This window comes from Mesoplodon bidens, assembly GCF_964165515.1.
Source record: "Mesoplodon bidens genome assembly, chromosome: 2".
Classification (NCBI taxonomy): Eukaryota; Metazoa; Chordata; class Mammalia; order Artiodactyla; family Ziphiidae; genus Mesoplodon; species Mesoplodon bidens.
In genome coordinates this window covers 30,792,033-30,804,929 of record NC_138177.1, presented here as the reverse complement: position 1 = coordinate 30,804,929, position 12,897 = coordinate 30,792,033, and the positions used below count along the sequence as shown (strand labels likewise).

Below are 12,897 nucleotides of genomic sequence, written 5' to 3'. Positions count from 1 at the left end.
TACTTCTGGAAGGTGCCTCTTCCTTCCCAGTAACCATTGGATACTAGAGAGCTTTTAGTCTGGGGCTATTTTCTGACCCCATAAAATAATAATTCCTCCTCACAGCTAAGTCAGCATTACTGAGCTATGATATAATGACTATTATATAACATAGAGTTTTTTATTACAAATTTAAGGACATGAACAATAATATTAATATCCAGATAAATAAAATAGCATCACTTTTTCACTCCTAAAAAACTATACCCCACAGCAGTGAATGAGGCACCTGTTTTAATGCTATCATCAGCTAGATAGAGCTAAGGAACCTACTTAAAAGTAGTCTATAATATCTAAAATGTCAGTTGACTAGCAATCGAGTAAAACAAAATATATTGAGCTAATCTGTAACAAGGCTAAATAGTACATAAAAGCATTCCCTTTATGCAGGTATTTTTAACACTCTTCTTTCTATTCCCTAAAAAGTCCACTGAAATCTATAGTCTTCTATGGAGAGGAAAAGGACGTGAAGGGAAGAAAGAGAAAAAAAGATGAAAAGAAAGAGAAGTGACTCAACTCCATATACTGTAGCCACCCAAATATCTACCTGAAGTATATGTACTACTGGTTGAGTATCTTAAAAAGCTATAAGGACAATGTACAGTGAGATTGGGATTCAAGCAATTCAACTCACTAAAAGAGAAATGCACAAATAGTTTTCTATTTTACTAAGACTTACTTTCATTAAATTCAATTATTAATCTCCAAATAAAAAGAAAACTCCTTCCAGTAAGTTCCATATTTTTCAGGAATAACCAAAGATAACAAACATAAAATATACCTACCTGCATTCAAACAGTAAAACTAAAGTGTCAGTCAGTAATGGTCTTTCAAGGAGTCTACTTAGTTAGCCTACCACTAAGTTCGGATAATAGGTTGGCATGACAAGAAATTAAACAACTAGTATGTTAGTTACTGTTTTTTTTAGTTTACAAAGAGTATATTGTTATTGCTATTATTGTTACTGGTTGGGAATCATCATTATTATGAATAAGAAACAGGCTTTATGTTTTATAATTAAGTAGGAAACTAACCATACCCATACATTAACAAATCCTCATTTGGTAGGATTTCATTGACGAGTACCACCTCTAAAACTAATTCCTTTCCCATCCAGTATGATTACCCAGATGCTCTTACTCATATGGTCTAGGACTTCTTTAATAATTCTTTCTCCAAGTAAATTCATAGCCCATTCTTCATTGTAAGGAATTTGCCTAAAAATATAACTGCTTAATTTTAGTAGAAGAACCAACTTGTGCTTGCATTTTTCCCTCTCTTGTTTTCATATATTCTTCCTATTTTATTTCCACGGAAATACTTTTCAAAAGTATTTTCTTTGATTTCAACTCAAAGTTTAACACTGGGAGAGTAGGAGCCCCCTAAACTATACCACAACAAAATGTTCACATATGCCAGGAAAAAAAAGTTGAGAAACACTTTAATTTTAGTGACTAACAAAACCCAAAATACTCACTTGTAGCAGAACCAAGAAGATTTTTTGAGGATTTATCCTCTCCAGTATTATAATCCAGTGGGTAATCTGTTCAAAGAGAAAATGAAGGTACTTATGCTAAGAACTATCTCCAATATGTTTAAAAGCTCAAATTATATCCCGTCAGTCAGCTGACATTTAAAACAATTTCATAATTTTTATTATACATCTAAAACACATTCACAAAAAGAAAATTAAATTCACAAGCCATTTATCAAACAGATATAAACCAAGGAAAATATTTCTACTGCTTACCAAAATTTTAATCACATTTATAAGACTTTTATTCAAGCTTTCAATGTAGTTTACCAACCCTTAGTAAATGTCTTTCACTTATGGGAAAACTAGGGAAGGGAAAAATTAGATTTTTCAGACTACAGTTTAAGACATCTTAAAACAAGAACTGGATAAAGTAGAAATGGAGGGTATCATAAAACCTTCTCTGACCTCTGCAGGTTCATGGGAGTTTCTCAAAAACTCAGGCCTCAATATGCTTGCTCTGAGGCTAAAGGCAAATCAAAGAAATTAATTTTCAAGTCTACTATTTCAGTTGCCTTATGAGTAACAGGTTTTTGGGGCTGGCACAGGGATATAACCATAATTTATAGCACTGATGTTATGGAACGGAGTTCCAGTCACAAATAACTGATTGATAAGCTTGGAAAACAGCTCAATTTACAAAGCAGAAAATTATTTTAGAAAACAGGTTTAAGAAAAAATTAGTTACTAGGGTTAAAAACAAGGAAAAAACTAAAGACAACCACCACATTGATTTTTTAAAGTGACCTACATTTACCCATTACCATTAGATTTCAAAAAGCAAAAAATAATACATAAATAGTCACTGTTTTAAAGTCACTTACCATAGTCCTCATCAAATAGTTCTTGACGTTCTGACTGGTACTGGGAATCAGCAATCTCTTCATATTCTTCCACCATGCTAGTACCAAATACCCTATTAACAACAATTTCATTAAAGTCTTTCAAAACTAAACAGTTGTTAAGTCTCATCTCTTCATAATAAATGACAAAATATAATAACTTTGGTTATGTTTTGAGGGCCATTAACTTCTGGACTCAAAAATAATAACCACTGTTTCTCAATCCACTGTTCCCATTAAAATGTTAATCTATTTAAGGCATTTAAAAATACAATAACTAAGTTTTGTATCGGTCTAAAATGTTTCCATATATTGTCATCTTATCAAGCAAGCTAAATGGAACACATAAAATGAAGTTTCTTTTTTCTTAAAGGAAATTTTTACATTTTTCTAAATGGTATTCAAGAGTAAGAAAGGTATAGTAGCTTATATTTCTTTTTTTCTTTTTTTTTTAGTAGCTTATATTTCTATGGTGTTATCTTCACATAGTAGAACATTATTTCTTTACTTTAAATATAGTGGGATTTTTATGTATCCCTTTTTTTCTTTTTAAACCACTCAGTAAATTTTTTTATTCTGTATTACCTTATAAGGCTTAATGGACAAAAGTGCTCTGATCCAAAATGTGATACCAACTCCACCTAAACAATAAAAGCACATGAAATGGGAAGCCAGTACAGTGCATGTGAGATTATCTAACAATATATTCATTTTTTCATTATAATATTTCTAAAAACAAAGTCCTCACTTCCCCAAAAATCAATACTTGTAAAGTTTTGCTCTTTGCCATGAATAATATGCCATGCCCTGTTATTCAATATTGCAAAAGAGAAGGTTGCTAACCTTTATGTACTTGATGAACATCTGAAGCAAGAGAAAGGAAAAGAAAAAGAAATCAGTTCCAAAGTCTGGATAACATACCATAAGCAACATTTAATATTTGTAAATTTTTGTATAATTAAGGAATAGAAAGCAATGTACTGTGATGGATAACATTGTAGTACTCATATTTCTTTGCAGAAACCAAAGCAATGATTTAAATTTTTACCAACACAACTAGAAAGTATAGTTTAACTGTAATGAAATAAATTAACTTTAATCTAAAATTCATTGCTGCTGTTTTATTTATCCATTAGATATGAAAGCATTCTAAAAGTAATTAGTAAAGAGTATCTAGAAATAACCTGTCTTATATTACTTTAAATATTATAGACATGTTATCATGTATATACCCACATATGAATTTATATATTGATACATATGCAGCTACACATATCTATGAACATTCATATTGATAAAAGAATTAACTAGCATAATATGAAATATTTATTCTTGCACAGTACTGTATACAAATTTGTTTTAGGGAAAGCATGAATTTTTGATATGCTATGCTATTTCAAGTATAACTTACAGAAGTAGAAGGTATTTATCAATACATTTTAAAAATATAAATTATTAAAAAGTATTTTGCAAATCTGGATTTAGTTCTTTGGGGATGAGGAAAACCCAGGTAAACTTATATAACATTTATCAGTATAAAATGAGAATCAGAAGTAAATATTTTTTGCTTTCAGACTTAATTCTACCAAAAAGGGCTTTTAAGAAAACCAATCATCAAAATGCTCTATAGTCTCCCATCATAAAAAGGACAAAGTAGGGAGTTTTATGTGGCATTTTTGTATCACCAATAAAATGTTTTTCCATTATTAACAAAGTAGATGATATAAAGAATAATTCTTGGAACTATTTCATGACATGTCAGTTGTCTTAATTGTAAAATTAGGTACACTTGTTATCACCTGCCAAATTATTTTTAACATTTTTTTCCTTATCACAGTGTAGAAACTGTGCTATATAAAAAAGTCATTAAACAACTGTTTCACTATTCACTTTAAAAGAAACTGAAAATGTACCTTTAACTTTTCTGAACACAGCTGAATCATTAACCGAGAATATCAACTGTACTTTAAAAACAGCATTTTTATAAAAACATTTTTATATGGAGACTAGGAATACTACAAGTTTACCCATTTACAGAAGCCAATTTAATACATGCTTAAAAAAGACATAGACAGTAAAATCCCAAAAGACAAGTAGGTAGCTATAAGTTTTCACATTTAAAGAAGAAAAGATTAGAAAGAAAATTAGAGCTGCTGTCATTCCAAAAGGTCTTATTATTAACACAGTTGTACTTTAAGGTATGGTTGTATTATTTTAAAGAAAAAAAGGAAGAAATGAGAGGAGTAAGAAATTCCCATATTTTGTCTAAATTCAATTCAAGAGTGATTAATTCTACTTTGGTAGATAATTCCACCTCTACATTGGGGGAGGAAGCAGCAGGAATTTATTTATTTATTTATTTTTGATTTTTATTAGAGTATAGTTGATTTACAATGTTGCGTTACTTTCTGCTGTACAGCAAAGTGTTATCAGTTATACATACATCCATTCTTTTTTAGATTCTTTTCCCGTATCGGTCATTACAGAGTATTACAGAAGAGTTTCCCTATGTTATACAGTAGGTCCTTATTAGTTATCTATTTTATATATAGTAATGTATATGTGTCAATTCCAGTCTCCCAATTTTTCCCTCCCCCCACCCTCCACTTTCTCCTCAGTAACCAAAAGTTTGTGTTTTGTTTCTGTTTTGTAAATAAGTTCATTTGTAGCATTTCTGTTTTGTAAATAAGTTCACCTGTACCATTTTTTTTTAGATTCCACATATAAGTGATATCATATGATATTTATCTTTTTCTGTCTGACTTATTTCATTCAGTGTAACAATCTGGAGGTCCACCCATGTTGCTGCAAATGGCATTATTTCATTCTTTTTTATGGCTGAGTAATATTCCTTCGTATATATGTACTACAATTTCTTTATCCATTCCTCTGTTGATGGACGTTTAGGTTGCAGCAGGAATTTAAATGGTTAAAACTTTATTTGAAATTGTTACTTAGACATAATATTTCACTTGAGTATACAAAAGGCAAAAAGCTATAATGATAAATAACTAGATATGAAAATGGAAATGATCTTAGATTCTAATAATCGGAACAGCTTTAAAGACTGCAGTGACTAACTGATTTGGGTTTTAAAATATAAATAAATATAATACTATAAAGATGACATTTTATATCAAGACTCCAAAAATATTACAAGTTATAATTTGGAATTTCATCAGAGCCACAGATATCAAAAAACCAGCCTAGGTTTCCAGTTATACAAAAGGGACTTTATTAGTATTTGTCCCATAAAATAATATATCCAAGTAAGAACTGTTTTATTAAAAGGAATATTGCAGTAAATTTCCTCTTAATTTTTCTTATTTCTAAACAGGTGAGGTACAAAGTATGAATAACAGATATGTTTCACTATAGAACATAGTTCTGCAAATATAAACATACCTTCACATATTTTGCATACATCTGTTCATCTAAAGGGAAACTCTGGACATTCCTCTCATCTCTACCATGGAAAGTACCCAGCTTAATCCATTTATTTGTGGGGTATCTAGAAAATATAAAATATAAATATTCCTTTTTAGAAAATCATAAATCACATATTGAGAGGTTCCATCACATTTTCAAAAGAGATCCTATGCATTATTTTTCCCCTCTCCAGGTAAACACACTTACTTAACATAGTTTAAATATGAGTTAAGCATCGAGTTGAATAAATACATTTTTCTCTTCCAGCTAAACTCTGACAGGTTCCTCCTTATGAGGAAAGATGGTCTTGAAAAATTACACCATTATCAAATAGAAGACAGAGGAAGACAAAAGTAGGACCAGGACTGCTTCTTGGGGTTTGGGAGGGCTTCCAAGTAAACTGGAGGTTTTAAAACAGAAAGTAGCCAAGAGATTGTTTTGGAAGAAAGAGGTACTACTCTTCATGTACCGATAAGTGTGTGATGACATGAAGTATAAGTACTGGTGGAAAAGGAAAAAATCCTTTACTATAATATTTGAATTTCACAGCTCTTATATAGCTTTTCCCCCTTTAAAAGGACATCTAATGTAATAGCCCAAAACTATTATTTTTATTTACTACAGCATTTAAAGAATCCCTCAAGTAACGAGTGTTCTCTCATCACATAAAAAAAAACACTTTAGTTGTGAAAGCTGAATATTCATTTGACATATAAGAAAATTACAGCTTAGAGAAAAGGAAATGATTTGAGCAAGATTAGTAAAAGAAAAATGAAGGAGAGATCTTGAGAATTCATTTCAAAAACTGTATATAGGCAATGCTAAGTGTAGGGTGGGGGAAAAAAGCACCACAGAAAACCCTTAATGATCAATGATAAAAGAATGGTAAAATAAAAAACAGCATCCTGGGCTTCCCTGGTGGCACAGTGGTTGAGAGTCCACCTGCCGATGCAGGGGACACGGGTTCGTGCCCCAGTCCAGGAAGATCCCACATGCCACGGAGCGGCTGGGCCCGAGAGCCATGGCCACTGGGCCTGCGCGTCCGGAGCCTGTGCTCCACAACGGGAGAGGCCACAACAGTGAGAGGCCTGTGTATCGCAAAAAAAAAAAACAAAAAAAACCCCCCAGCATCCTACATGGTATATTATGGGCACTCAAAAAGGATTTATGGAAGGAATAAACACCTCCACTGGGAGGAAAATATCAAGTATTCATTAAAAATGATGTGTTTAAAACACAAAAGGATATTCTCAAGATGTAAGCATTAAAAACTGACTTTTTTGGTAGAATAAATGTGTAGAAAAGACTGGAAAGAATATATTAAAATGCTAATAGTTATCTATGGTTGACAGGATTGGGGTTCTCTATCAAATTCCTTACAATGTATGTTTATTTCTCTTATAATCACACGTATATAACAAAGTTTTTAAAATATACTTTAACAAAAATATACCTCATGATATAAAATGCTCATGTATGTTTTTAGTAACTTTTTAAAGAAATATCTGAAAGCAATAGGGCATAATATATTAAAAATAAGGACTTTAAAGTCATACAGATCTACATTTGAATCTTGGTTGTCCAAGTCACAAGTCATGTGATCTAGGCAAGCTACTTAATCTCTCCTTGTCTGTTTCCTCATCTCATAAGGGAATAATATCAGAGGGTTGTTATAAGCACTATATAAGTTAATGAAAGTAAACTAACAAGTGCTTTTCCTACAATAGTATTACTACTGTTCTTACAAATTGATACAAGTTGATTAAAATAAAAAATAAAATAAGTTTTAAAATGTGACCTGTTTTTAAATTTTTATTCTGAAAATCCAATATAAACTCTGTAGAAACCAGCTTTAGAATTTACCTGTCACTGATAGAAACCAGAAAGTCTTTAGGAGTAGAAGAAAATAATTCATAATTTGCAATATCAAACTGTTTTACTTGAATTGGTTCACAGAGCTCAATAACAAACCTTTAAAAAGAAGACAAGACAATTATTTAGATAAAACAACCAAAATAACAGTTCATATTAAACATGACATTAACAGCTTACATAAACTAGACCTCCATGAAGTTACTCATTAAAAAAATGTAAGCAAGGAAGAGGATCTGCAACCTTGGTTATAAATAGGGAACACCCTTAAGTATTTCCCAAGCATATCATTAGTGGGAAAAAAAAGATACTGATTTTGTCCTATAATATTTTTTTAGAAGATTCTTTTCTAATGACAAACCTCATTCTTGGAGAAGGAATGACTTGACTAAGAACAGCTAGTAAGAGTGTAACCTGACCAGTTTAGTGGGTAGTTTGGCCATATTGTCTCAAAAGGTACCATAGCCTTTGATTCAGCAATATACTTTTAGAAATTTAATCTATGGGTACACGTCTCCAAATGATCACCCTTAAATATACATCTTAATAAATATAACAAAGCACAGTTTATAAGAGCAGGGGGGGGAAGTCAACCTAAATGTTTAGCACAGAGCATTGATTAACAAATTATGGCCCCACCCAGACAATGAAATACCAAACAGCTATTAAAAATGGTACTAAAAACTATACATTCCATTTACATAAAAATCTAGAAAATATAAACTAATGTATAGTGATAGAAAACAGATCTTTAGTTGCTATGGGGTTAAGGCTGGGAGGGAAAAATTATAAAGGGGCATGAGGACTTTTGGGGGAGATAGACATGCTTGTTATCTTCATTGTGGTGATGGTTTCATAGATGTATAAATGTCAAAACTTATCAAATCGTACACTTTAACATTTCACAATTTATTTTACATGCAATTTTTTTATGCCAATTATTCCTCAATAAAGCTGTTTTTAAAAATACAACAAACTAGTAAATAAAACAAAAAAGAAGCAGACTCACAGATACAGAGAACAAACTAGTGGTTACCAGTGGGGAGAGGGAAAGGAGGAGGGGAAATAGGGGTAGGGAAGGGAAAAAAAGGGTTATTATGGGATTATATGAAATCATGTGTATGAAATTTTTGAAAAAATGATACTTGAGATATATATATATATTTATGGACATGGAAGAGATGCCACAAAATATTGCTGTTTAGGAAAAAATTAAAAGTATGGTTCTACACGTGTAAAATAAAACTGCAGACAGCATGGCATTTAGGGAAAAGAAATACTCATGACATCCAGCACTGCAATACTTTAATAAACTAATTATTATATCAAATGAGATTACATACACTGACAATTAAATGTTAAATAAAGGCATTGAAATTAACATATGGTGTTAATCCTGGAAAGCAACAGAACCGAGTTCCAGGAGATGGTAAAAACAGCCATGATTCAGAGAAAAGCTCATGAAAAAAAGGAAACGAACATTAGCTGAATGCTTACTCTGGGTCAGATACCATGGTAGATGATTCATATCCATCCTTTGATTTAATTCTTACAACCAAACTGCATAGGACACTATTGCCATTTTATAGAACCACTCAATAATCACTAATTGGTTACTTCACATTTTTCCCTTCTGCCTTTTTAGTAACAGAACCTGTCCCCGCCCCCAAAGATGTAGCCAAGCATACAGCCACCCATCAAAGACTGTTTTTCCCAGTCTTGGCAATGTTGCTTAGTTATGGGTCATGGGATGTGAGCGGCGTGTCCAGTGCAACTTCCAGGTCAAGCCTTTAAAAGAAGCTGCTACCTCTCCCATTTGCTTTTTCCTACCTTGCAGGCTAGAATGAGGATGTGGTAGGAAATCATCTCAGCAATGCAGGCAGAGACAACATCTCAGGGGTGGTAGAAAAACATGACAGAAGGTGTGTGGGTCCTTTAATTGTTCTCTGTTCCCTGCACCACCTACCAGCTTGAGGTTTTTATGTCAGAGAAAATTAAGTATCTATCTTTTTTGGACCACAGTTATCTGGTCTCTGTTAAAGCAGCAGAATCAAGAGGCCTAACTAATAGTCATTTAGCCAATACATAGTAAAGCTAAAAGTCAAAACAAACATCTATCTGGCTCCAAAGCCTAAACATTGTCCATACCACCACAACACCCTGGGGAGAGGAAACTAAAGAAAATCAGACTCAAGACTTTGCCTTTTATTTACAATGGAGAAAATAAATCTAAAAGAGCACTAAGAAGAAAAAGCAAATTCTCCTCTACCTCCTTTTTTTGCATACAATGTTCTCAATTTCTAAGAAGACAGGAGCTATATTACTAACAGTTAAAATAAACTTTTGGACAAATGTATTTCCAGGTGTAAAGAGTCAATTCACCAAGCAGATTTAACAATTCTAAAACTTGTATGAAACTAACAGACTCATAAAACATTAGTACATATGTAATTATTCCACATGAAAGTTGATTTTAAAATGATTTCTTATCTTACTGCCTCATCTTTTCTATTTTCTTAGAGGCAGACAACACTGTTTGTAAATTAATAGAACTACATAAAAAGCTGACAAATCTAATTTCAACATATTCCCTTAATTATTTATGTCAGGAATTTTAAAAGATCAGTAAAGTAGCAGATCTAAACATAAGAATAGTTTGATAAAATACCATGTGTCAAAATTTAGATGATATAAACATACTACCCAAGGCAATCCACAAATCCAATGCAATCCAATGGCGTTTTTCACAAAACTAGAACACATAACTTTAAAACTTATATGGAAACACAAAATACCCCAAATAGCCAAAACAATCTTGAGAAAGAACAGAGCTGGTAGAATCACATTCCCTGACTTCAGACTATACTGCAAAGCTACAAAGAAAAGATCTTTAAACAATAAGAGAATACCATAAACAGCTTTCCTACAAAAACTTTCAAAATGTATTAAAGACAAATTCCTAGAAAAATGTAATTTACCAAAACTAACTCAAGAAGAAATAGAAAACCTATATAGTCTCATAATTATTTCTTTTAAATACAATTTTTAAAACTTCCCATCTATTCACACAAGTATAAAACAATGCATGCACAAGTTTATTTATAATAACTGGCTGTCATGGCAAAAGATTATAAACAACCCAAATACCATCAACAGAAGACTAGTTAAATCTTGGTACAATCATATAATGGATTTTCATGCAGCTATCAAAAAAAAATGAGTAAGTTTTATATGAGTGAAACAGAAACATGACCAGATATTTTTAAGTTAAAACTTAATTCAAGGTGAGATAGTAAGTATAATATGCTACTGTGAAAAGTGAGAGATAAATAAAAATCTCTAATTTTTTGCATAAAGAAACTAAAAAGATACCTAAAAATTTAACACTGAATAGGAAGATAGATGACAGATTGGAAGTATATTTCTCACTGTAACTCCCCTACCTCTTTTAAATACCTTTTTGGGTTTGAGCCATGTGACTGTACTAAATATTTATTTTTGAAATCACATACTTAATTTAATTTAAAATTAACATCTTCCCAGAGGCCTGGAAGGTTTTACAGTTGAGTTCCTAACTTAGAACATTGAATCTTGAGAAAAACGAACAAAGCTGGAGATATCATGCTCCCTGACTTCAGATTATACTACAAACCAACAGTAATCAAAACAGCATGGTACTGACACAAAAACAGACAACAGATCAATGGAACAGGATGGAGAGCCCAGAAATAAACCCATGTCCTTATGCTCAGTTAAGCCATGACAATGAAGACAAGAATATACAATGGAGAAAAGACAGTCTCTTCAATAAGTGGTGCCAGAAAAACTGGACAGCTAAATGTACAAAAAATGAGATCAGAACATTTCCTCACAACATATACAAAAGTAAACTCAATATGGATTAAAGACTTAAATGTAAGACCTGAAACCACAGACCTCCTAGAAAAGAACATAGGCAGAACACTCTGACATAAATCATAGCACTATTTTTTGGATCTGTCTCCTAAGGCAAAAGAAATAAAAGCAAAAGTAAACTTAAAAGCTTTAGCACAGCAAAGGAAACCATCAACAAAACAAAAAGACAACCTACTGAATGGGAGAAAAAATTTGCAAATGATGACTGATAAGGGGTTAATATCCAGAATTTATAAACAACTCATACAACTCAATATCAAAGAAAACAAAGAACCCAGTTTAACACATTATTTTATTTTTTTATTTTTATTTTTATTTTTTGGCTGTGTTGGGTCTTTGTTGCTGCGAGCGGGCTTTCTCTAGTTGTGGTGAGTGGGGGCTACTCCTCGTTGTGGTGCGCAGGCTTCTCTCATTGCTGTGGCTTCTCTTGTTGCAGAGCATGGGCTCTAGAGCTCAGGCTCAGTAGTTGTGGCACACGGGCTCAGTTGCTCCGTGGCAGGTGGGATCTTCCGGGACCAGGGCTCGAACCCGTGTCCCCTGCATTGGCAGGTGAACTCTTAACCACTGTGCCACCAGGGAAGCCCAACACATTACTGACTGGGGGATTTTTGCAGAAACTAAAGCCTGTGGCCATAATACGTCTCTGGTCAAAAATGTGTTAAAAATTGGCAGAAGACTTGAACAGACATTTTTCCAAGAAGATATACAGATGGCCAACAGGCACATGAAAAATGATCAACATAGCTAATCATTAAAAAATGCAAATCAAAACCACAATGAGATATCACCTCACATATGTCAGAATGGCTAACACTGAAAAGTCTACAAATAACAAACGTTGGCAAGGATGTGGATAAAAGGGAACCCTAGTACACTGTTGGCGGGAACCCCAGTACACTGTAAATTGGTGCAGCCACTATGTAAAACAGTATGGAGGTTCTTTGAAACACTAAAAATAAAACTACCAAATGATCCAGCAATTCCACTGCTGGGTATAAAACTGAAAAAAATGAGAACATTAATTTGAAAAGATACAATACATGCACCCCAATGTTCATAGCAGCATTATTTACAGGAAAAACTGGTGCATGAAAATATGTTCAATCTCATTAGTGATTAGGGATTGACACCCTTCTAGGATCTCAGCCTAATTTGTGAAACAATGTTATTTCTAGTATCAGCAACCTCACATAACAGGTGCTCAATAAACACAGAAAGAATGAAAGAAGGAATAAACTGATGAATGAACAAATGGACAAACTATCA

General features: G+C 32.6%; 1 protein-coding gene across 4 annotated transcripts in view; it reads right to left on the bottom strand.

Annotated features, from left to right (window-relative positions):
- SUCO (SUN domain containing ossification factor) overlaps positions 1 to 12,897 on the bottom strand; it is a 74,296-nt gene that overhangs the window by 27,481 nt on the left and 33,918 nt on the right. For 2 of the 4 annotated variants that reach the window (XM_081218990.1, XM_081218988.1), the window contains exons 10-15: positions 7,708 to 7,815; positions 5,821 to 5,926; positions 3,259 to 3,279; positions 3,001 to 3,056; positions 2,398 to 2,489; positions 1,517 to 1,582 (exon numbers count right to left, since the gene is read on the bottom strand). In XM_081218990.1, coding sequence (XP_081075116.1) covers positions 1,517 to 1,582; positions 2,398 to 2,489; positions 3,001 to 3,056; positions 3,259 to 3,279; positions 5,821 to 5,926; positions 7,708 to 7,815 — 449 coding nt within the window. The remainder of the gene's footprint in view (positions 1 to 1,516; positions 1,583 to 2,397; positions 2,490 to 3,000; positions 3,057 to 3,258; positions 3,280 to 5,820; positions 5,927 to 7,707; positions 7,816 to 12,897) is intronic. The other 2 variants (XM_081218991.1, XM_081218989.1) reach the window with 1 other exon arrangement.